This window comes from Artemia sp. Qi Xiang Cuo, chromosome 12 (assembly GCF_049724085.1).
Source record: "Artemia sp. Qi Xiang Cuo chromosome 12, ASM4972408v1, whole genome shotgun sequence".
Taxonomy (NCBI): Eukaryota; Metazoa; Arthropoda; class Branchiopoda; order Anostraca; family Artemiidae; genus Artemia; species Artemia sp. Qi Xiang Cuo.
The window spans coordinates 13346106-13372993 of record NC_142805.1 but is presented as its reverse complement, the minus strand read 5'-3'; the positions used below and the strand labels follow the sequence as shown (position 1 = coordinate 13372993).

Here is a 26888-nt window from a genome sequence, read left to right as displayed (position 1 = left end):
GTTGAATAGTTATTCCCAAACCTATGGACGTTTTTTCCCCTTTTAAGGACACCACAAAAACAAGTTACATAATGGTAACAGACAAATATTTCGCGATACAAAAAAAAAAAAAAAAAAAAAAAAAAAAAAAAAAAAAAAAAAAAACAAATAGGAGTTACAAACACAATTTTAAAATTGAGTCTTTATTCGGAATTTTCTTGATCGCATACAATAAAAAACAAATCACGACATCATTATCTTTGAAACTAAAAGAAAATGTCCATGTATGCACATATATATACATATATATATATATATATATATATATATATATATATATATATATATATATATATATATATATATATATACGAGGGTTATTCAGAAACTAGGGAACGTTTTGTAATAAAACAAAAACTAGGTACAGGAAAAATATTTTATTATATACATCTGAAAGAGTGACTAAAATGCTACTTTTCTACATAATCCCCAAACAAATTAAGGCACTTATCGTAGCGGTGAACAAGCTTCAAAATTCCCGCGTCATAGAAATCTGCCGCCTTCGATCACAGCCACTCAGTGACGCACGCCCGGAGCTCGTCGTCGTCAACAAAACGCTGTGTTACTAGCCAGCTTTTCATCTTTGGGAACAAGTGAAAATCAGTTGGTGCTAGGTCGGGACTGTAAGGTGGATGCGAGAAAATCTCCCATTTGAATGAGTCAAGAAGTTCTGCAGTTCGATTCGCCGTGAGAGATAGGACATTGTCATGAAAAAACTAAATTTTTGACGATAGCTTTCCTCGGCACTTGTTTTGCACTGCTTTTCTAAGCTTGCGCAATGTTTGGCAGTACCGATCAGAGTTGATTGTTGCACCACGCTCGAGAAAGTCAAAACAGTTCGAGAAATTTCGTTTTTTTCTAATAAAAACCGTATTACGGACCACACTTCACAACTGGTGAGATTTGAAATTGCAGCGCACATTCGAAATTTGAATATAGGGAAAACGAGCAGCGCGGAGATGTTCTCGTTCTCACGACTGGATGCCGGCTGAAGCTACGAGCACGTGCACACCAAAACATACGTTATCGCCGCGCTTAGCGGCGTCAGACGGAAACGTTCCCTAGTTTCTGAATAGCCCTCGTATATATATATATATATATATATATATATATATATATATATATATATATATATATATATATATATATATATATATATATATATATATATATATATATATATATATATATATATATATATATATATATATATATATATATATATATATATATATATATATATATGTGTGTGTGTGTGTGTATATATATATATATATATATATATATATATATATATATATATATATATATATATTTATGTATATATTTGTATATATTTATGTATATATTTATATATACATAAATATATTTATATATATCTATATATATATATATATATATATATATATATATATATATATATATATATATATATATATATATATATATATTTATGTATATTTATGTATATATTTGTATATATTTATGTATATATATAAACATATATATACATATATTCATTCATATAATAAACATATATTCAGTGACTCGGATATTTGTTCACTATTACACTTCTAATGATACATCATGAGTTTTCATGATATTTTCCGCTGAACTAGTTTCAAATGTTTTTTTTTACATCCTTTTCATTTCATTTTCTAGTTAGAATTTCTATTAGAGCAGCGAGTGTAACTTTTGGAGTAAAATTTAAATTTAAGTACATTCTACATGATTTTCAAATGTTAAATTCCCTCAGGATACTTTTCAAAAAACTAAACAGGTTTGTGATATGAAAAAAGTATCAATGACCAACACAATAGAACTAGGTAGGAAGTTCATAACCTCATTAAAACAAAATTTTACATACTATTTTCCGCCGGTATTTTTTTTTTCCTTTCCTTTTTGTTTTCTTAAATTTAGTTTAGCTTTTTCCCGTTGGCTTCTGGACGTAGAACAAAAACATTAGGACCTTTGTTATAATTATTAAAAGATTTCCCTCCGTCTTATAGTCTATCATATCCGTTTTCTTTATTTTCATTTGTATTATTTATAAACGGAAAGACACTGTGACCTAAGAAATCATTTGTCTACTCTCTTGCAAACTGACAGATCCCTCTTTCAGAGGCAACACTATTGCACTGCCTGTAGTAAAGGCCATAAGGCTTCAATGTTTTATTATTTTTAATTCCCCCCCACTAAAACAACCCATAAACGATATTTAATTCCAAAAGTTATAGCGGCCCTGGCCCTCTAGGGCCCGATCCCCCTCCCCCACCAAAAAACAACTACTACTAATTAACGATATTTTATTCTAAAACGTATCGGAACGGACTCATGGGTCTCCATGGCCCGATCCCTCACCCTCCAAAAAAACTGTTAATGATTGTTTAGTCCAAAACCTGGGAGATAGTCCCTTGACTTCCATGGCCCGACCCCCTCCAGAAAAACAACTTATTACCATTATTTTATTCCAAAACTTAAGGGAGCTGACCCCTCTCACTACATGGCCTGACCCCCCCCCCCCCAAAAAAAATAGCAATTGACGATAATTTAGTTTAAACTTATGGGAGCTGACCCCTGACCCTCCATGTCCTGATTCTCTCCCCCCCCAAAAGAAAACAACAACTTATAAGTGATTTATTTCCAAAACTAATGGGTGCTGACCCCTTGGGCTAAATGGCCTGCCCCTCCCTAAAAAAAGGATATTTTATTCCAAAACTTATGGTAGCTTATCCCTCGCCCCCCCCCCCAAAAAAAAATTATATTAAAAATTTTTACTCCAAAAAAGCTTGATTTGATTCAATTTAAGTCTTAGTCGTTTCAAGCTTTATTTATTCATTTATATTAGTACCCGTTGTATGTTTGTTTGCTATAATTGTTTATTTAATTTATATTCGTTTTGGGTTTCATTTATACTTCAATAGAAAAATACTTTTGTTCGTTTTAAGTTTGATTTGCATATTCTATTTAAGCTTTGCCCGTTTTGGTATTTATTTTTTCATTTATATTAATATCTCCTGAGAAAATGGTTTACTGCATACTTTACATTCATATAACCGTTCAACATTTATATAACCATTATACTATTTTAACAATTATAACCAATATCACCATTTATATTACATTCATATAACCGTCCACATGCATCCTCATGTGAACAGTCAAATTACTATTTGTTGAAAACTTTTTATCACATACTTTACAGTCATATGGTCTTTCACCAGTATGTACTCTCATGTGATCAGTCAAAATATTTTTTTGGGAAAAGTTTTTATGGCACAGTTTACATTCATATGGTCTTTCACCAGTATGTACTCTCATGTGAATAGTCAAACCACATTTTTGAGAATACACTTTATTGCACACATTACATTCATATGGTTTCTCACCATTATGTAGTCTCATGTGATTAGTCAAAGCCCTATTTTCTGAAAACTTTTTATCGCACACTTTACATTCATATGGTCTTTCAACAGTATGTACTCTTATGTGATTAGTCAAAACATTTTTTTGAGAAAACTTTTTATTGCACACTTTACATTCATATGGTCTTTCACCAGTATGTACTCTTATGTGATTAGTCAAATTTTTTTTCTGAGAAAACTTTTTATCGCACACTTTACATTCATACGGTCTTTCACCATTATGTATTCTCATGTGATTAGTCAAATTCTTATTTTCTGAAAACTTTTTATTGCACACTTTACATTCATATGGTCTTTCACCAGTATGTGATCTTGTGTGAATGGTCAAAACGTTTTTACGGGAGAACATTTTATTGCACACTTTACACTCATATGGTCGTTCACCATTGTGTACCCTAGTGTGTCTAGTCAAACTACTGCCTGTTGAAAACTTTTTATTGCATATGAGACACTTATACGGTCGTTCAATATTGTGCATCCTCATGTGAACAATCAAACTACTACTTGCTGAAAACTTTTTATCGCACAATTTACATTCATATGGTTTTTCACCATTATGTACTCTCATGTGATTAGTCAAAATACTTTTTTGAGAAAACCTTTTATTGCACACTTCACATTCATACGGTCGTTCACCAGTATGTATTCTCATGTGTTTAGTCAATACATTTTTTTGAGAAAACATTTTATGGCAAACTTTACATTCATATGGTCGTTCACCATTGTGTGCCCTCATGTGTACAGTCAAATTAAAACCTGATGAAAACTCTTTACTACACATGTTACACTTGTGAATCTTTTTGCAACTTTTTTGATCGGACACATAACCTATATGCTGTTCCTTCTCATCTCTACATGTCATGTTAGGATCTAAAGGATTTGAATCAAAGGTAGAATCTGCTTCTACAGGCAGTGGTACGTAAAGACACTCAAACGGTTCAAGAGTAATATTGGGTTCTGTATTTGCACTGGAAGATTGATCAGTAGAAAACAAACCATATTTGCTTCTGAACTGTTCCTTGCGAAACAATCGATCCGTTTTAAAACCTGAAAGAAGAAAACAAAATAAGACTCAAGTTAGAGTATGCCTGAAGTACAGCATACCTTGCAAACTTTCATATTTCATTATTTAGTTTTTAATATTGCATGGCCTGGGCCCACGTACCAATCATTTATACCTCCACTCATACAGACTAAAGAATCTTGCAGGATTATGGTTCCAACAAGAATTAAGATGTCCGCTTTTACCACTAAAATGGTCGTTGAAGCCTCTATTTTTGTTTTGTTTTAATGCCTTCACCTTCGAGACTATGTGGTTTAAGTCTAAACAAAATAGAACCTTAAAAAACATAAAAACAATTTCTGGTCAATATCGTTAAATTTACTGTCAGACAAAGCACAAATAAAAATCATTGAATAATATAAAATGATACTATTAATAGTGATATTTAAAATAAATACAGTAGGAAAAAACGATTGTCGTACTGAGTTTAGAAGGGGGATCTTAAAATCAGGTTACAAATTTTCACATTTGCCTTAGGCGTAATTGCATCCCGACCCCTCCAATACCTTAGTTCATGAATATTAGCTAAAACTATATAAATTAGGTTGGTCTACCATTGTCAGATTGCATCACGTTTTGGACAAATCTCCCAAAAACTAAGAAACATCAGTAAACTGTGCCTATAGTCGAGGGCTATATCCAGGAATTGGGGTGTTTATGATCAAATTAAACAGGAAGCCCTTCTGAAACTTTTGAAGTGAATAAAATTTTGCCACATAAGCCACATAACAAATTTAGTGGCCAATATTCACTTAATATTTTACCTCCTTGTAAATGTTTATATTGTAGAATTGCTGACCGCTAGAAATGTTTATCTTCCTTAAAAAATGAATGGACATCCTTCTTTTATTTTATTTTGATATACTAAATAAGTTACAAGTAGTATGATAAGTGGTCAAAGCAGAAAAAAGTGAGACTGTGAGAGAGCTGTGTCTTTCGCATAGAAAGTTGAGCAAGGGGAGAGACTGTCAAAAGTGAGCATGTACTGCTATAGGCAAAACAATTTCGGTTCACTATCTGAATAAAGAAATTTACAAGCTGGATATCTAATTAGGTGTCAGCTCAAATTCTTACACCACAGATTGCTTCAGATGGTGTTAAACGTCTCCCAAAACATAAAAGCAAGAAAAAAGATAAGGTTATTTATTGCGTATATAAAATCAAATGCTTCTTTAGTAAGTGACTTTCTTATTTCTGCAAGTATAATCGGTAACGAGAGGTCAGTACAAAAGCTACTGTTCAAATTGCAGGACACGAGGAGGAACTTTAGTCAACAACTAAGCAAAATCCAGACAGTCGAGACAGTCTAAACATAACTGTCCACATCTCAACAAAAAATGCAAGATCTATTATAAACAATGAGGAGGCTAGAGCGAACTTCCAAGCGCTATACGCATGACTCGCCACTAATCAAGACTTAGAATAAAGTGCACTGCTATACAAGAACTGACCAGATTCAAGAGGCACTTTAAAATTAAGTCCTACATGATAGAATTCGTTTGAAAGACTATTGCGAAGAGATCCAGAAGAATAACCGATATCTTAAGAGTTTTGGCTTTAAATAAAATGCAGAACGTAAGACCACTGAACAAGTAGCAACAAGTAAAAGGACGCAAAATATCTGATACATTCCTACGATGTCTTAAGTTTTCATTGGAAGTAAGATTTTACTACATTATCCAGCGTCAGAAACTATAAAAGGGGCAAAAGAGAAAAGTAGAGTCACCGAGGATCAGTGTTAAATGTATCATAAAGGGGAGTCAAAGGAGAGTTGTCCCTCGATAACGGAAGATGATTGAGAGGAATAGGATACAGAGAACTATGGAAAAAAGAAGAAGATTAAGACGTGTTTTAGGAATGTGCAAAGCGAATGTAAGACAAAAATGATAGACATAACGAGACTGGGAGAGAAGGAGATCTCAAAGTTACCAAAACTTGGAAAGACAAATGTAATAGTTCAAATAATTACAAATGTTTTGTGCGATAGAAATCTATTTAGAGATGGAAAAGAATATGGAGGAGTAACTTTGTTAGTTAGGAGAAATATTTTGGATTCAGTTCTGAAATTAAGAGCAATTCAAGAAAGTATGGCCATAGTCAGTGTCAGTTGATATGGTGATGATCTTTTCGTGCGCTTATTTTCCTCATAAGTCTAGCTCATGCGTGACAGAGATTAGACAAGTTTGCTTATAAAAGAAAAAGGGAGATTACGCTGAGACTTACAGTTCGGTTGATTGTTTTGTATTGTAACTGATTTTAATGAATATACTGGGATTGTGGTTGAATGCTCTGTCCCTAGATTAGAAAATTGGGAATACTATGAATGAAACGCATTTTCCACACATGTTTTGCAAGACATTGCGGGAATTGGCAAGAGATAAAGTAAGCACCACTGGCAAAGAAAAATAGGTCATGTTAAAATATGTTAGACCTGTCAATGAATAAAAATATGGTTATCGAAAATGAGAAGACAAGCATGAATACTGAAGGGAATTCTATTTGTTCTTTGGGTTCCCTTGTTCTTCGGGTTCAATTGTTGTCCGGGTAATATAACTCTTAGGTCGAAATGTTGTAATATCCATATTTAGGGCTGTGTGGTTTAGTCCACCTCTCAGGTCCCTTTAATATGGCAGTCCAGTTGCCCATTGTGCCAAAAGGGCAAAATAAAGGTAGTAAGAACGTGCGAGACTCTGAAAAGTGCAATAATAATAAAATTTAGAAGTTAAATAAAGAACTAAATAATTGCGAAGAAGCAGCGATTTTGAGGGATAGTTGACAAGAGGGAATAGAACAGTCTGTGGGCCTATGCAAGGCTGCTGTCGTTGAGACTCATAAAACCAGAATATGCGACGTAATATGTGGGGAGAGGCTCTTATGATAAACCGAAAAAGGTAATATAATTAAATGAACAGTGTATGGAAACTCGTGCAAAGTCGCATGAAACCCTTTGACAAGTGAAGAACAGCTATGAAGAATGCTGCAGTGTGACTTTTTCAAATGTACAAGATACTTTGAAAATCACACAAGAAAATAGCGAAGTTTAGAAAGAATACAGTAGCAGACTAGTTTTTATTCAGTGAACACTGGATTATCGTAATAAATATTGGACTATTAATAAATCAGTGTGGCATTTTTTTTATTTTTTTTTTTGAACAGGACAATTGTATTTGATAATGCTTTTGAACTCTGGTTGACTGTTTTTGTGGCTTATTTGGACTTATTTTGGACTTGTGACCTGGCTTGTCTCTTTCAAATAACTATTATAATGGAGCTTGTGCATTCTACGGTGCTAAACTTTGTGCAGTCAAATGTTTATGAAGGGGTGGATAATAAAATTATTGCCGAACGTGCAGCTGACTTTTTTTTATGAAGTTTATTATGATAGCTAAAACTGACCTATGGTCTCGAGTGTTCGTGGGCGAACGTGTGCCGTGAAGGCAAAAGGATCTAGCTAATTACCGTCACATAAAGGATATAATTGAAACTTTTCAGAAAGGTGAGTCTGATGATTTAGTTTTGCCTACTTACACGATGTTTTCGCCTTCCAAGGTTCCTGTCATTACAGCCGTTGCATATTCAAGCCTCGCATCAAGGCTTCGAAACGTTGACTCCAAACTCAAGTAAATCCGTGAAAAAATTATTTCTTATGATCTAAACTTCCCTCCTCTTAATGGCCTGGGGCCCCAGCCAATCGTTGATAATCACGCCACTATTGTCATTTCAAAAGTTCCATCTCACCTGAATAATCAAGCAAAACGCCGTGATGTTATTGACCTTATATATGATCATGAATGTATTCAAAGCATAAAGCCCTCCGACGATCAATTGGTGGTGTGAATTGATCAGACTGCTGCAAAAGACTTTTGCGACTCTGTTCCCTTTGTAATTGACAACTGTGACGTCAAAGTAAATGAAACAAAATATATCGGTATTATGAAAGGTTCCTCAGACACTTTTGACGTGGACATGCTAATTGGTTGTGGTGATATTTAGGATGCAAAACGAATTGGCAGTTCTTTTTCTGCTCAAGTGTTTTTCGAAAATTGCTCTGGCTAATGAGCTGAAGCTTGGTGTGAAAGTTGGTTATGAGCTTTTCCAAATTCATGAGGTCTTGGGTCCACCTGGGTCCTGTTATACCTGCCAATCACCTAATCACCTGAAGGCCACTTGTTATAACCCTAAACATTATTTCCGCTGTGCAGGAGAGCAAGAATCGTCACGCGATTCCCAGTGCCCGGCTACCCCCAAGTGTGTAAATTGCCATGGCAATCATGTTTCATTTTCTCTGAAATGCATAATCTTTTGTAATGCTGTAGCTAAACGTTCTAGTCAGCTGTTAAAATCGAATTTTCTATATGCTCATTGAACATTAACGGAACGAAGGATAAGGATGATTCACTAGACCAGAAACTATCTAATTTTGACATTTTGTTTCTACAAGAAAACCTCTGTCCCTCGGCGAGTTTGAACTCCCTTTGCAGGAGTAAAGAACACTTGGTTTTCACTAGAAGTGCCCAAAAAATTCCGGGAGACCTTCAGGCGAGCTGGCCTGCCTATTAAAACAGAAATTAGTCCCGGTATTTCCGTGTGTTATCGTGAATGTGATTATTCTATTGCAATCAAAGTCATTGACATACCAAGTAAGAAATGATATTGATGTTTGGATAGAGGGTAAGTTTGAAAGTTTTAATATTGATTTAAATTTGGGTAGTAGTAAATTTTTGATTAGTATTGTGTATAAGCCACCGAGCGCAAGCTGGGAAGATTTTGAGCGTGGATTTGATCAACTTACGCGTGCGGTGTCTCGGACAGGTTTAGATTTTATTTGTATGGGTGATTTAAACTTTGATCTGCTATCGCTGAATGGAGTGAATCTTGATTTTTTTAATTTGATGGTTGCTAATGATCTTTTTCCCCTAGCTAATATTCCAACACGGGTTACGAGTCATTCAGCTACTCTCATTGACAATATTTTTGTTGGTTCAAAGTATCTGGACCGTAGTTATGCTGATGTGGTTCTGTACCCTTGTTCTGACCATTTTCCAGTTCTCGGAACGGTACTTTGTGTCCGCATAGCAAGAAATGAAAGAAAAAAAAGTGAAAACTCGATCGTTAAAAAAAGAGAACTTACAGAGGTTTGGTGATGAGTTAAGCAGCACTGATCTTGGCGAGATTTTGGCAATAAAAGATGACGCTTCTGGGGCATTTGATTGCATGATGGGGATCATACAGCCAATTTATGACAAGACTTGCCCAGTTAAATTTGTGAAACCGCATAAGGATCAACCCAGGAAGCCTTAGATAACTACAGAAATTCTTGAAGCGTCAGATTTAAGAAATCAAGTGTATGTAGATGATTTAAATAGTAGGTGTGTCAAGAAACTGGAAGAGTTTAAAATAATACACAATAAAGTGAACTCAATGAGAAAGAAAGCTAAAAAAGAATATTTTGCTAACTAACTGAGTTTAAATAAGGATAATGCGAGAGGAACTTGAAAGGTTATAAATGACCTATTGAGAAAGAGGAAAGAAGCTCCACCCAATTCGCTGCTGATTCAAGGAGAAGCAGTGAGTGATGAAACGATTATTACTAATAAATTTGCTGAGTTCTTTTCAAGTATTGGTCAAAATGTGCAGGCAGAAGGGTTAGTGAATTTTAATAATGATTCCTTGGAGGACGAAATTTTGGATGAAAGAGGAATTAGAAATGAAATTGAATTTCAACCGTGTACTCGAAATGAAATTCTGAAGGTTGTGAAAACAATCAAATCGAATTCAGCAGGGACAGATGGAATTCATTTGAAGGTTTTTAAATCAGTGATGTGTTATTTAATATCATGTCTCGTCCACATAATCAATCTTTCCCTGGAAACTGGGGTATTCCCCGATGCGCTTAAAAGGCAAAAGTCATCTCTCTCCATAAAGGTGGGTCTAAACTAGATATCGAAAATTATAGACCTATATCAATCCTTCCCCTGTTTTCAAAAATATTTGAAAAAATTGTGCATAAAAGGCTATATGATTACCTTACGAAAACAGGGATGTTAAGTGAAACTCAGTTCGGCTTTAGGAAAGGTCACTCGACGTCGGACGCCGTGCATTCTCTCTGTGATATTGTAAATAAATGCTTTGAACGTGGTGAAATCCCTTTGACTGTTTTTATTGATTTTAGAAAGGCGTTTGATACAGTGGATTTTAAAATTTTACTCAAAGGTCTACAGTCCCTTGGAGTTCGGGGTAATTATCTGAAATGGTTTGATAGCTTTTTAAGTGGAAGATCTATTCAAGTTGTTTTAAATGATTCATTTTTTTCTCCCTATCAAGTGAAGTGTGGTGTACCTCAGGGTTACGTCTTGGGACCACTTCTGTACCTTGTGTATGTTGATTCAATGCGTTTCTACTTACCGCAGTGTTTTATCATGACTTTCGCGGATGATAATGCTTTAACTATGTCTAGTCGAATGATTGATGATCTATTGTTGAAAGTAAATAGGGTTTTAAGGTCATTTTATGTATTTACAAGTTTCAGCCTTTTGTCAGTGAATGTTAAAAAAAACTAATTTTATGATTTTTAGGAGAGTTGGTAAGTCTCCGAGTGTTGATGGAGATATTTTTTAATGGTAAGCCTTTGTCACAGGTGCATGAGGTGCGTTATTTGGGCTTCCAGCTAGATTGTAATTTGTCTTGGAAGCACCATAGTGATTTTGTTGCAGCTAAAGTTGCTAGAGGTCTGGGAATTTTACGTCGTTTGAAGCATTTTTTAACATTATCGGTTCTTTTATTATTGTATCATAGTATTGTTGCGCCTTATATGTCTTATGGTTGTGTCATTTGGTCTAGCAATTTTTATGCAAATTTCAAAAGTGCAGATTTTACAAAATAAAACAGTACGTCTTCTTGGGAATTATATTGAAAATGTGAATGATACCATGTCATGGTTAAAAAATTTAAGTGTGCTTAACATTTGTCGGATTCACAAGTACCTAGATGCTATTTTCGCCTATAGGTGTTTAAATGATTCATGTCCTCCGGTTTTTACAGTTTTTGTTCGTGTAAATAGTTCACTCCACAGGTATGTGACTAGAGGCGGAAAATTTTACGGTTGAGTATCGAGACACCACACGTGCAGGTTTCGGGATTCGGTATTTGGCTCCGGCTATTTGGAATGATATCCCAGTTGGCGTTCGGGAAGCTGAACACATTGGGTCGTTTAAAGTAAAAATAAAAAAAACATTTATTGGGAGAGGGGAGGTAATTTATTATTATTTTCATAATTAATGTATTAATTTTTTTTCTTTTCTTCATAGTTTTTGGTATTATTGTTTAAATTGAGAGAGTGTTCATGTCTTTTTTCAGGTCTTTTTTTTTTTTTGAGAATTAGAATTTTGATAGGTTGAGAATTAGAGGATTTCAGCCGTCTTTCATCAGGCTTTTTGAGCCTTCCCCGGGCGGTTGCTTGTATATAGTTTATTTTGTAATTATTAGTAAATAAAGCAAGTCAAGTCAATACGTTTTGCTAACCTAGTTCTTATTAATGTATACCTCCCTTGCGACCAAAGATCCTTTTCCTCTCTAAAAAGTATACTAAAGCATGTGCATCGCTAAAGACCCTTCTTGTTAGTGTTGAGAGTAATAATAATAATAATAATATATAATGCAAAACAAATAGGCCACAAGGCCACTACAAAAATCTTTTAAATTGAAAAAAAATGTAGGCACTTTCACCATAGTATTTGTCCAGTTCCTGCTTGAACAAATTTAATGAGTTGGCATTGATGACTTCAAAGGGGAGCTTGTTCCAGTCTTGTGTTACTCGGTTCTTGAATGCCCAACGGCTGATGTCCTTATGGAACCTCTGTTCTTGAAGCTTGAGGTTGTGACCATGAAGGTTCGTGTGGCTGAAGCTGAGAACATCGGTAGCCTGGATGTTTTCGTACGCGGCGTAGCAAAGCTTGTATACCTCAATGAGGTCTCCTTGGTGCAGTCGATAAGCTAGTGAAGGACGTTTGAGATTGCGGAGCCTATCTTCGTAAAGTAAGTTTCTCAGAGTCGGACAGAACTTTGTTATTCGTCTTTGAACTTTTTCGAGACCTTCGATGTCTTTGTTGTGAAAGGGACGTGTAGTGCAATGACTATATTCAAGGATTGGCCGTTCTAAAGCTTTGTAGAGAAGGCAAAGGGTCTTATCATTTCCAAAAGTGAAGTTGCGGCTTAAAACTCCTGCAACACAATTTGCTTTCCCAATAATGCTGTTGTAGTGGGCCTGGACGTCGAGGTTGCTATCAATGACAACTCCCAAGTCGCGCTCCTGGCATGATTCATAGTGGATAGTAGGTTTCTCTATCATTAGCTTATGGCTTTTGTTGATATTGATTTCAATCAGCTAGTTGGACATCCAACAATTGAGCTTGTCAAGGTCCTCTTGCAGAGATTGTGCATCGGCAGCAGTCCAGTAATGGACTGGATTGGATCCTAATAGGCGATACGAACCATGATATAAAATCTACCTCAGCATGGACTGATTTAGTTTTGGATTCAATACCTAATTACTATCGAATGTTGGATTAAGATGTGTCCCATTCATACATACATAATGGTGGTTCATTGTCTGATATTAATTAAAAAAACTTCTTCCACAAAATAAGTTTTTCAAAGAAAAGAAAAGAACTCCATTAATCAAAAACTGAGCAAAACTAAAATCAAATAATCTACCAAGCGTGAAACTACCACAAATCAGCATCGATAAATAAAAGAAACCCAAAACGATTAGAAATTAAAGTAAATAACAGAGTCAAACTACCGGTCTTATCATTTTCAAAAGTGAAGTTGCGCCTTAAAACTCCTGCAACACAATTTGCTTTCCCAATAATGCTGTTGTAGTGGGCCTGGAAGTCAAGGTTGCTGTCAATGACAACTCCCAAGTCGCGCTCCTCCTGGCATGATGTGATCGGTAAGTCTCCTAGTCTATATTCATAGTGGATAGCAGGTTTCCCTATCATTAGCTTGTGGCTATTGTCGATATTGATTTCAATCAGCCAGTTGGAAATCCAACAAATGAGCTTGTCAAGGTCCTCTTGCAGAGATTGTGCATCGGCAGCAGTCCAGTAATGGACTGGATTGGATCCTAATAGGCGATACGAACCATGATATAAAATCTACCTCAGCATGGACTGATTTAGTTTTGGATTCAATACCTAATTACTATCGAATGTAGGATAAAGAAGTGTCCCATTCATTCATACATAATGGTGGTTCATTGTCTGATATTAATTAAAAAAACTTTTTCCACAAAATAAGTTTTTCAAAGAAAAGAAAATAACTCCATTAATCAAAAACTGAGCAAAACTAAAATCAAATAATCTACCAATCGAGAAACTACCACAAATCAGCATCAATAAATAAATGAAACCCAAAACGATTAGAAATTACAATACATAACCGAGTCAAACTCAAAACGAGCAGAAATTAACATAAGTTGAGCTCAAATCCCCTATGCCTTCACAAGGCCAGAACATAATTTGCACTTTACTGAAAAAAATATGTTTTTACTTTTATAACTTTAATAAATCAAATAATATTAATATTTTGATTGCTAAATGTCAGTATATGTATATTAAACTGACAATGCACATTAATTTGTATTTTTTCCAGTGAAGTGCAAATTATGTTCTGGCCTTGTGAAGGCATAGTGGTTTTTAAAAAGGACACTAGCCCTTTAAATTTCCAATCAAATCAGTCCTTTTTGAAGTTTCTACAACAACGCTTTCTCTATAAACCTTGTATGCCTCCAGGGGATAACATAAAACCCCCACCCTGAAGGCTGGGGGGGGGGGATTGTCATCATCTAAAACCTAACTTCCAGGACTTTCAACTACGTTAAACAAAATGCCTATCTCAAAATTTTGATTGGATGTGTCTGGGAAAATAGTGGGCGTGAGAGGGGCGTTAGTCTTTCTCCAATCACATTCAACTATTAAAAAAGGCACTAGCCCTTTCAATTTCCAATCAAATGAGCCCTTTTTGAATTTTCTACCACAACGCTTTCTCAAAAAACCTTCTATGCCCCCAGGGCATAACTTAAAACCCTCGCCCTGACGGCTGGGGGGGGGGGTTGTCATCCTCAAAGACCTAATTTCCAGAATTTTTTTCAACGTTGAATAAAATCGCTATCGGAACACTTTGAGGGAAGGTGTTGGGGGGAATGGGGCGCGTAAGAAGGTTGATATTTACACATCAATCACTTTAGATTATTATAAAGGCCACTAGACCTCTGAATTTCAAATTGAATGAGCTCTCTTTGAAGTTTTTTACGACAACTCTATCATTAAAAACCTTATATGCCCCCAGGGCATAACTTACAACCTTTGCCCTGGGGACCCTGGGGGGTTTGTCTTCCTTAAATACATAATTTCCTGAACTTTCAACTACGTTGAACAAAATGACCATCTCTAAACTTTGATTGCATGTGTTTTTGCAAATGGAGGGCGTAAGAGGGGGGTTAATTACTCTCCCCTCACTTTCGACTATTAAAAGGGGCAATTTCAATTTCCAATCAAATGAGCCCCTTTTGAAATTTCTACAACAACTTTCTATATAAACCTTATATGCACCCAGGGCATAACTTACAACCCTGGCACTCAGGGCTCTGAAGGGGTTATCATCCTATAAGACCTAATTTCCAGAACTTTCGACTACGTTGAACAAAATACATATCTCAAAATTTTGATTGGATGTGTTTGGGGAAATGGTGAGCGTGAGAGGGGGTTTAGTTGCCCTTCAATCACTTTCGAATATAAAAAGGGCACTAGCCCTTTAAATTTTCAATTGAATGGGCCCTTTTTGATGTTATTACAACATAAACCTTACATGCTCCCAAGCTACAACTTACAACCCCTGCCCTGAGGTTTTTTTTTTTGGGGGGGGGGGGAAGGGTTGTGATCGTTAAAGACCTAATTCTCAAAACTTTCAACTACGATGAATAAAATGGCTATCTTAATATTTTGATTGGATGTGTTTGGGGACAAGGTGGGCATGAGAGGGGGGTTAGTTGCCCTCAAATCACTTTCGAATATTAAAAAGGGCACTAGCCATTTGAATTTCCAATCGAATGAGCCCTTTTTGAAGTTTCTACGACAACGCCTTCTATAAAAACCTTATATGCCCCCAGGACATAACTTACAACCCTTGCCCTGAAGGCTGTGGGAGAGTGTCCTCCTCACAAATTAATATCTATCTTGAAATACACAACACTGAACAAAATGGCTATCTAAAAATTTTGATTGGATGTGTTTGGGGAAAAGGTGGACGAGAGAAGGGGAATAGTTACCCTCAAATCACTATCGACTATTATAAGGGGCACTAACCCTTTCAATTTCCAATCAAATGAGCCCTTTTCCAAGTTTCTACAACAAAGATTTCAATAAAAACTTATATGCCCCCAGGGCATAACTTATAACCATTGCCCTGAAGACTGTGGGGGGGGGGGGGGGATTGGCCTGCTCAAACGTATAATTTCCGGAACTTTACCTGCGTGGAACAAAATGGCTATCTCAAAATTTTAATTGCATATTTTTGGGGAAAAGGTGATCGTGGAAGGGGTGTTAGTTGCCTTCCAATTAAATAAATTAAATATTAGTTGCCTTCCTTTCGACTAACAAAAAGGGAACTAGCCATTTCGATTTCTAATCGAATGAACACTTTTTGAAGTTTTTGCAACAACGCGTTCTATAAAAACTTTATATGCCCCCTAGGTATAACTTACAACCCTTGTTCTGAGGGCTGTGAGGGGGTTGTCATCCTCAAAGATGTAATTTAGAGAACGTAAAACTACTTTGAATAAAATGGCAATCTCAAAATTTTGATTAGATGTGTTTGGGGAAAAGGTTGGCGTGAGAGGGGGTTAGTTGCCCTCCAATCACTTTCGACTATTAAAAGGGCACTAGCCCTTTGAATTTCCAATCGAATGAGTTCTATGACAACGTCTTCTTTGAAAACCTTATATGCCTCCAGGGCATAACTTACAACCCTTGCCCTGAAGGCTCTGGGGGAGTGTCCTCCTCAAAACAATAGTTTCAATGTGGAAACCAACTACGCTGAACAAAATGGTCATTTCAAAATTTTTATTGGATGTGTTTGGGGGAATGATGGGCGTGGGGAGGGGGGGGGGCTAGTTGCCCTCCAATCACTTTCGACTATTAAAGAGGGCACCAGCCCTTTGAATTTTCAATTGAATGAGCCTTTTTTGAAGTTTCTACGACAATGCCTTCTATAAAAGCCTTATATGCCCCCAGGGCATAACTGACAATCCTTGCCCTGAAGGCTGTGGGGGAGTGTAATCCTCAAAACAATAATGTGGAAAACAATCTATGTGGAAATCATCTACGCTTAACAAAATAGCTATCTTAAAATTTTGATTGAATGTATTTCGGGAAATGGTGGACGTGGAAGGGGTGTTTGTTGCCTCCCAATCACTTTCAACTATTAAAAAGAGCACAAGCCACTCCAATTTCCAATTGAATGAGCCCTTTTCGAAGTTTCTACGACAACTTCTTCGCAACAAAGTGCCCTGCTCTAAAGGAAAAAATAATAATAAATGATACATTGTGCCAACATCGTTCTTATATGCCCTCAGGGCATAACTTAAAACCTTTGGTTGTGGGGGAGTTTCTTCCTTAAAAAACATATTTTCTATTTGGAAATCAACTACGCTGAACAAAATGGCTATCTCAAAATTTTGATTTGATGTCTTTGAGGGAATGATTGGTATGGGGGGGGGGCTAGTTGCCCTCTAATCACTTTCTACAATTAAAAAGGGCACTAGCCCAATGAATTTCCAATCGAATGAGCCTTTTTTGAAGTTTTTACGACAACGCCTTCTATAAAAACCTTATATGCCCCCAGGGCATAATTAAAAACCCTTGCCCTGAGGGTTGTGGGGGAGTGTCTTCATCAAAAAAATATTTTCTATGTGGAAATCAACTACGCTGAACAAAATGGTCATTTCAAATTTTTGAGGGGTTTGGTGGGGGGTAATGAGGGGGGGGGGGGGGGCGGTAGTTGCCCTCCAATGTCTTTCGACAATGGAAAAGAACACCAGCCCTTCGAATTTCCAATCGAATGAGCCTTTTTTGAAGTTTCTACAACAATGCCTTCTATAAAAACCTTATTTACCCCCAGGGCATAACTTACAACCTTTGCCCTGAAGGCTGTGGGGGAGTGTAATCCTCAAAACAATAATTTCTATGTGGAAATCATCTACGCTGAACAAAATAGCTATCTCAAAATTTTGATTGAATGTATTTCGGGAAATGGTGGACGTGGAAGGGGTGTTTGTTGCCTCCCAATCACTTTCAACTATTAAAAAGAGCACAAGCCACTCCAATTTCCAATTGAATGAGCTCTTTTTGAAGTTTCTACGACAACTTCTTCGCTACGAAGTGCCCTGCTCTATAGGAAAACATAATAATAAATGGTACAATGTGACAAAATTGTTCTTATATGCCCCCAGGGCACAACTTAAAAACCCTGCCCAGAGGGGTATGGAGAAGTGTCATCCTCAAAAACATATCTTCTATCTGAAAATAAACTACGCTCAACAAAATGGCTAGCTCAAAATTTTGATTGGATGTGTTTGAGGGAATGATTGGCATGGGGGGGGGGCTAGTTGCCCTCTAATCACTTTCGACTATTAAAAAAGGGCACTAGTCCTTTGAATTACCAATCGAATGAGCCTTTTTTGAAGTTTCTACGACAACGCCTTCTATAAAAACCTTATATCCCCCCAGGGCATAACTTAAAACCCTTGCCCCAAGGGTTGTGGGGGTGTCCTCCTCAAAATGATATTTTCTATCTGGAAATCAACTAAGCTGAACAAATTGGCTATCTCAAAATTTTGATTGGATGTGTTTGGGGGAATGATGGGCGTGGGGGGGGGGGGGGCGAGTTTCCCTCCAATCACTTTCGACTATAAAAAGGGCACTAGCCACTCCAATTTCCAATCGAATGAGCCCTTTCCGAAGTTTCTACGACAACTCCTTCGATAAGAATTGATACGAAATTAGATCGATCATAGGCAGCGCTATCATTCTGCCTATGGTCGATCACTGTGTTGTTTATTCTGTTGTTTCTATTAGCAATATTCATATTGACCAGGATGAACGTGATTATGCCAATCTGCCCCTTTCAACACGACTCGTGCTGAACAGACCTTGTGTACTAATTACAAAAAGGGGATAACCAAGAGACTGGAATAAAGCAGATTGGCCTCTATATCTATCAATCCTTGCTCTTCTTTTGTCTATGATTAAAGTTCCAGATCATTTGCTATGTACCAGTGTTATATCCCCAAAAGCTCGAGTTCAGCTCAATATGTATTAAGCCAGATTGTATCCTGCCTGAGAAAAATTGAAGAAGTGGTTGTCCCGTTTTATCGTTTTAACCTTAAGACTACATGTTCAATATGGAAATCAGACCCTGGTTTAAAAATCGTAAAAAATCGTGCAAAGTTGTGGTTTAGAATTTGAGTAGCGTGTGGCCACCCTTTAAGGGTCACCTTTTTTACATTAAGCTGGAAAGGAAGTTGGAATTAAAAGTTATTTTCGTAAAGTAAGGTACAGTGGTGCCGAATCTCCAAAGACTTCAAGTCAGTGGAAACAAGCGCATAATGTTGCGAAATTTGATTCACCTCCTACTGCCGATCGGATCCTTAATGCCTTTTGGATTAATCATTATAATAAGATTTTTAATATTATGAATTATGCGGTTCATTCTCAGTTTGCTAGCCTCTGTTCTTATGTATTACCTGCGAGAATTTCCCAAACCATTGGCCTCCCGTTTCTGCTGACCGTGTTACCCGTTGTGTTAAGAATTTAAAATATAAATCGTGCGATATTGATGGTAGTAGTGTTTTTCACCTTCATATTGATTTATCATTTACAGTTATTATTTCAAATTTGTTTCTGTACGTCTTTGGTGCCAGATTCCTTTTTGTGCGGGAGTGTCAGTTCGATTCTTAAGCATGGGAAAGATCCGACTAATTGCGTATCATTTAGACCTATTGCGGTAGCTTTTTCGCTGAGCAAAGTTTTTGAATATGTCCTGCTTCCTGGAAATTTTCCAAAAGTTGATTATGTGTCGAATCGATTTGGGTTTAAACCATATATAGGATGCCAACATGCAAATCGAATCTTCCTTCTTTATTATTTCAACCACAAAAATATGGATCTGAAGTGCATTTATATGCTTTAGATGTTTCAAAAGCTTTTGACTCGGTTTGTCGCAGCCAACTTTGGTATTCAATGGAGTGAATCCATCTTTTATATATGCCCTTCGCTTTTGGTATGCAAATTCATATGTTCGACTCCGGTCAGGAGAGACCTTTACTGGTAATATTCCTATTCGGTCTGGACTTAGACAGGGAGGGGTTTTATCAACATACCTTTTTAATGCTTGTTTATACCCTGTGCTTTCTCGTATTTTTCCGTCGTGTTTTACGTGCCTGATTAATTTATCTTATATTGCATATGCAGATGATCTATCACTTATTAGCCTTTCAAAATTCACCCTAGCTAAGCCTACCAAGTTTGTTTCTTTAAAAAAAATGTCCCATGCTTAATGCTGAAAAATGTGAATACTTAGTTTTTAATGATAAAAATCTAAGTAGTGATTTGACTTGTGTTTCTTTTTCAGTTAAGCTGGTTCCTGTTGCGTGTTGGGTGTTGCGTGGAAGGGGTGTTAGTTGCCTTCCATTCACTTTCGACTATTAAAAAGGGCACAAGCCACTCCGATTTCCAATTGATTGAGCCCTTTTCGAAATTTCTACGACAACTTCTTCGATACGAAGTGCCCTGGTCTAAAGGAAAAAAATAATACATTGTGCCAACATCGTTCTTATATGCCCCCAGGGCATCACTTAAAACCCTTCCCCTGAGGGGTATGGGGGAATGACCTCCTCAAAAACATATTTTCTATCCGGAAATCCACTACTGTGAACAAAATGGCTATCTCAAAATTTTGATTGGATGTATTTTGGGAAATGGTGAGCGTGGAAGGGGTGTTATTTGTCTTCCAATCACTTTCTACTATTAAAAAGGGCACAAGCCACTCCAATTTCCAATTGAATGAGTCCTTTTCGAAGTTTCTACGACAACTTCTTCGATACGAAGTGCCCTGGCCTAAAGAAAAAAAAATAATAAATAATACATTGTGCCAACATCGTTCTTATTTGCCCCTAGGCTATAACTTAAAACCCTTGCCCTGAGGGTTGCGGGGGAGTGAAATCCTCAAAAAGATATTTTCTATTTGGAAATAAACTGCGCTGAACAAAATGGTTATCTCAAAATTTTGATTGGATGTGTTTGGGGGAATGATAGGCGTGGGGGGGGGGCTAGTTGCCCTCCAATCACTTTCGATTATTAAAAAGGGCACTAGCCACTCCAATTTCCAATCGAATGAGCCCTTTTCAAAGTTTCTACGACAACTCCTTCGATACGAAGTGCCCTGGTATGGAAAAAGAAAAAGAAAACAAAAACTAAAAATAATTTACATTGTGCCAACACCGCTCTTTACTTAGACAGCGCTATTGCGCTGCCTATGATATACATTACTGATAACAATAGCTGGATACGAATAATGAGAAAAAAAACATCTTTAGGGAAATCAAAATCTGGAGAAATTCCTGATAGACAGACTCATCCATAAAGGTATTTTTTCTAAGTAATTATATAGGACTGTTTCCGTATTTTTGTCCGATAATTAGTAATGTCATTTGTTGATTGATGTCTTGTTTTTTTTTTATATTTTGCTTGTCGAAGCATTTGCTTTCTTCTGCCCAAACGTTTTATTATTTTGTTTGCTTAAACTACCGAGTGCCTGAATGCTATAACTGAGTGCTGAGTACCTACTCAGTCTCCGTCTCAGTAGAAACCAGCCCCCGGTCACTCACTGCGTCCTCAGGAGTTAGACAAGGGAGCCTCCTACAAATATTTTAGGTACCTCTATTGAATAGAAGGAGCGGATCAAGAGGGTACCCAGTCACCGGGGCTCCATATTAAAATCTGTATAAGTCCCAAGGACGTTTCCCTCTGAACATCGTTGACCAAGGTGGCCTTAATGTGGTCATCTGGAAAGCTCTGACGATGCACCAAACCGGTTCTAAGCTTCTTTATCAACCCGGTTCTAAGCTTCTTTCAGCCAAATAACTAAAAAATATAAAGTGACAATAGCTAGAATTACTTAAACACAAATTTCTGGTAATGGCGTAGAAGACACTGGCATAGAGCAGACACTACTCTCGTGGCTGTCAAAAAAAAGAAGCGTTAAGATTAGGACTCGAGGGATATGGATTTTTGGGGTCCGATACCGATATATCGATATCGTACCGATGCGACACTGATATAATTTGCTGATAAATTACTTCTATTCAGTCATCCAGAGAGGAATTTGGATGGCAATGGAAGAGGAGTGTGTCCCACTTAAAATCATACGACTCATTCAGGCTTACTATCAACACACACGAGCCTGCATCAAGGTCAACAGAGAACTTTCCCTGTATTCGACATCGACTTCTGTGTGAGGCAAGGGTGTCTACTGTCTCCCGAACTATTCAAATTTTTTCGTCGATTGGGTAATGAAAAAAGCAATGCTAAACTTCGAAGGAGTCAAGGTTAGCCCTGATTTCAGTACCACCGACCTGGATCATACCAATGATGTTGCCCTTCTTGGCAAATCCGTTGGCGAAACCCAAAAAATGCTTCAGAAAGTCTCCAAAGTTGCTACCCCACCGGGGCTCAAGATTAATAGGGCCGTTTTTTCACTCATCAATGTGCTAAGATCTTACAACTTTTGTCGTTTTTATGCAAACGTCTTTCATCATTCTGCTCTGATAAGCGATCTGAGACTAATGATGAGTATATCATCAAAGTTCTCTCATCATTGTTCTATATGGCAGAAAGATGGGGTCTTTCACACTTTTTGCTAACATTAGTGAGCTGTAAGATCTTAGAACAAAGATGAGTAGAAAAAACGATAATCTTTGCAGAAAGATGAAAGATCTTAGATGTAAGATCTAAGTGCTAAAACACGGCCCTAATATTGACAAGAGTAAAGCTATGTCTAATGCCCCAGATATACTCTACCCATATAACTCTTAACCAAAGGCAGATTGAAGTTGTCAATAAATTTAACTAGCTCGGATCATAGATTGACATCAACGGCAGATGTAGCAAAGAAATCCAATGCCGCATTACATCAGCTTCTGCTGTCTATGTCTACTGTCACCCTAGTCCGATCGGTCTTACTGTACGGCTGTGAGACGTGGCCCTTAAAAGTAACCGAGGCACACACACACTCAACACTTTTGAACACAGATGCTTGAGGAACATGTTGGATTACGTCTCAGCTACAAACCAAAACTTGGCTCAACATCGTCAAATCTGACCTCGAGCCGATTGGCAGATTTTGGAGACATGCTCACAGATGGGACCCTTCATGGTTCGAAATTATCGCCCCATTAACCCAAGACCCTAACCTGTAGAATTCGACAGTCAGCCATATCCCGTCGACAGGGAAAGTTACATAGCTTGTGTCCTGAACCAAGTACAAGTAAGTAAGTATAGTGGAGTGGTATAGTGTATTGCATCGGTTCTTCGGTAAGTAGATTTGATGACACTTTGGTAGTTCAGGTTGACCTAGGATTAACTTCAAGACGGGTAACTATAATTAGGTTTAGTAAAAGCTACTGAAGATGCCTATATTTCGACGTTCGAAAATAGTGGATTTAAATTGTGACCAGAGAAAGAAAAAGTTCCTAACAGGTGCAATGAAAGGAACACTGGATGATTGCAATCTAAGCGAATAATAGAACAAAAATGGGGATAATAATGTCGATGTGACAGCGGAAATGGAGAAGGAACCGAAACATTCTAATGCATAACAAGGAGATGACAGAGATCTGTATGCAAAGGTCAAAGAAGGGTGTGGGAAGAAGTATATCAGGGCAAGAGTGTGTGGAGATGGTCTAGACTGTATGGAAACTCTGACAACGGAATAATTATCACTTGAGGAGCACCGGCAGTAAATGGGTCGGTTTATGCACACAATACGGCACGTACTTTTGCCAAACGTGTGGCATATCAGGGAAAACCTTTTACATTTTGCAGGAGTGCAAAGAATTGGTAGATTTAAGGAATTTTTCTTTATATACATTACTGATAACAATAGCTGGATACGAATAATGAGAAAAAACAACTTTAGGGAAATTAAAATCTGGAGAAATTCCTGATACAAAGACTCAACCATAAGGGTATTTTTTCTAAGTAATTATATATGACTGTGTTTCCGCATTTTTGTCCGATATTTAGTAATGTCATTTGTTGATTGATGTCTTGTTTTTTTTTGTATTTTTTTTTTGTCTAGGCATTTGCTTTCTTCTGCCCAAACGTTTTATTATTTTGTTACCTTAAACTACAGAGAGACTGAATGCTATAACTGAGTACTGAGTACCTACTCAGTCTCCATCTCAGTAGAAATCTCCCCCCGGTCACTCACTGCGTCCTGAAGAGTCACACAAGGGAGTCTCCTGCATATATTTTAGGTACCTCTATTGAATAGAAGGAACGGATCAAGAGGGTACCCAGTCACCAGGGCTCCATATTAAAATCTGTATAAACTTACAGAGGGGTCGTAAATATAGTCAAAGGAGGAAAAAGGCCCATTGCACGTTGACTCAGCACCGGCATGTCGACGCGTCCCGTGAGTTACAAACCTTCTCCCAGCAACAGGTTAAACTGCATGGTAAAGCAAAACTACCGTGGGAAAATTCTTCATTGTAGGACAACTGCAGCAGGAAGTCAGAATCAGTTTTATGAAGGGCAGCCTCTGTGAGGTAAAAGTCCTCGTCTGGCGTTAGTTCCTTGTCAAGTTGGCGCATAAACACCAACCTCCACGGGCCGCTGGATATTCAGCTTTCCACCAGAGAACCAAATGTACATAGAGATGGTTAGCTTGGCAACTCTTCTCCCTTAGTTAGTACTCCGACAAATGGAACCAGAAATGGAAACCTCCAATGTATCATTCCAAAGCCCTCCTTGATCTTGGACGTTTCCCAAAGACGTTTCCTAAGCTTCTTTCAGCCAAATAACTAAAAAAAGTGACAATGGCTAGAATTACTTAAACACAAATTCCTGGTAATGGCGTAGAAGACACTGGCATAGAGCAGACACTACTTTCGTGGTTGTCAAAAAAAAGAAGCGTTAGAATTAGGACTCGAAGAATATGGATTTTTGGGCTCCGATACCGATATATCGATATCGTACTGATGCAATGCTGATATAATTTGCTGATATATTATTCTCCGGAAGAAAACTTACCGAAAGTTTAAATCCCCATTCTCTGCCTTATTCTTACCTATATTTTTCTCCCTGGGCTATAACACACCAAAGAACAGCCTCAATAATTCAATGTGGACTCCAAAAATTAGACCGTTTAAATGAATTGTTCGATTTTTTTTGGTTTACCTTTTCTGATCAACAGCTTCTGAAAACACAAACAAAATGGCAGATATTTGCGGAAGTGACATATAAGAACAAGATTAATCAAAGAAGCTTGTTTTGTGAAATAAACACAAATACGTAATAATCTGAGTGAAAGGAGCGAAAATCTGATTGAATAAGAATGTTTATTGAAATTCATTATTTAAAACCAATATTTTTATAGTGGGACGTAGAATTTAGTCATTTACATAATACCTTAATTTGCACTTCAGAACGAAATTAAGGTCCATACAGGATCTGTTGTGCTCCGGGTCAATGATGGCAAAATTTTGTCACTGTGTTAGGGGCCAGTGACACGTCATAAGAGAGGTCTGCTCGAGAGATACAATTTAAGGCCAAAGCGGCATCAGCCTCCTAGCAAGGCACTTATTATGATGAAGTTGGCATCAGTCGGTAATTGAGTGGGACGGACAGTCCCACTCACATTTCCATGGCTTGTCATTCCATTCCTTGTCCAGTCTGGACTTGAAGCACGCAGCCGTGGGTGCAGTCGTCGTTTCAGCTTGAAGGCTATTCCAATCGTTGACAAAACGCTCGGAGATGAAGTGTTGCCGCGTTCATGAATTGACAGAACGTTTTGACAGCTTTTGTGAGTGTCCTCTTGTATGGTGATGACTTGAATGTTTGGTAAAAAGTGGGTTATTTGGGTTGTGCGTTACACTTGTAGGTCAGCATCATATTACAACGGCGGCGTCTGAAGACGAGTGTTGGCTGCTGCATGCGTTCCTGTCTCTTGTTGTAAGGGAGATCTCGTAGGCCAGCTATGCACTTCGTGGTACGTCTCTGAACTCCTTCGATTAGACTGGTATCATTATTATAGGAAGGGGAGGGGAGACATGTACAGAAATCCAAAAACAGGCCCAAATAGAGCCTTAGAAAGACTGTACGGGAACGGCTCTTTATGGGGCGTTTGAGGAGACCGAGGCTTGAATTTACTTTTGAAACTGCTTGTTGCCAGTGGCCGTGGAAGGTCAATTGTTCATCTATCAGCCCACCTAGATCTCTTTTTTCGGGACTTGTCTTTAGTACTAAATCAGCCGGTGAATTGGGATCGGACATGTTGTTCTGGTGACGGGGGTTGTTGCTTCCAAAGTGAAGGACACTGCACTTCGTTGTGTTGAATTAAAGTAGCCAATCTTGTGCCCATGTTTGCATTTTATGAAGGTCACGCTGTAGACTTTGTTGATTTGCAGGCCCGAAAAGCTTGGAGTCGTTGGCGTAGAGAGTGATGTTGTTTTCTGTTCCGTTCACCGTATCGTTGATGTATATGAGGAATAGAGTAGGGCCGAAAACCGTACCTTGGGGAACTCCGCTTACAACATCACATGGTTCGGAGAAAACCTTGTCGCCATTAGCTGTGAAGAATCGAACCTGCGAGTCCGACTAGTCAGAAAGTGCATGACCCAATCGATCACGTCCGCGTGGGTACCTGCTACCGATAGTTTCAATCTGAGACGGTTGTGTGGTACCTTGCCGAACGCCTTGGTTAGGTCCAGTAACATCAGGTCCACAGGGATTCTTTTCTCCGGGTGATCTGTTATGATGCTGTATGTCTCAAGGAGATTGGTCTCAACCGTTTTCCTGGCTTAAAGCCGTGCTGATTGGGGGAAAGTATATTATCGATACGGAGATGTGTCAGAATGTCACCATTCACAATCCGCTCAAGGGTTTTTGCCACTGCTGAGGTCAGACTGATGGGTCTGTAGCTTATAACTTTGGTGCGGCACCTTTCTTGAGCATTGGGATGACATGGGTCAGCTTCTAGTCTATGGGTACCTTTTTTGAGTCAAGCGACAGTTGGAATATATTGCA

The 26888-nt window shown here is 37.6% G+C and overlaps 1 protein-coding gene across 7 annotated transcripts in view; it reads right to left on the bottom strand.

The window, feature by feature from the left end:
- Nucleotides 1-2812: 2812 nt before the first annotated feature.
- LOC148945805 (uncharacterized) overlaps nt 2813-26888 on the bottom strand; it is a 77907-nt gene continuing 53831 nt past the window's right edge. For all 7 annotated transcript variants that reach the window (XM_089098517.1, XM_089098520.1, XM_089098521.1 and 4 more), the window contains one exon: nt 2813-4511. In XM_089098517.1, the coding sequence (XP_088954643.1) occupies nt 3154-4511 (1358 nt within the window). In that variant the 3' untranslated portion in view covers nt 2813-3153. The remainder of the gene's footprint in view (nt 4512-26888) is intronic.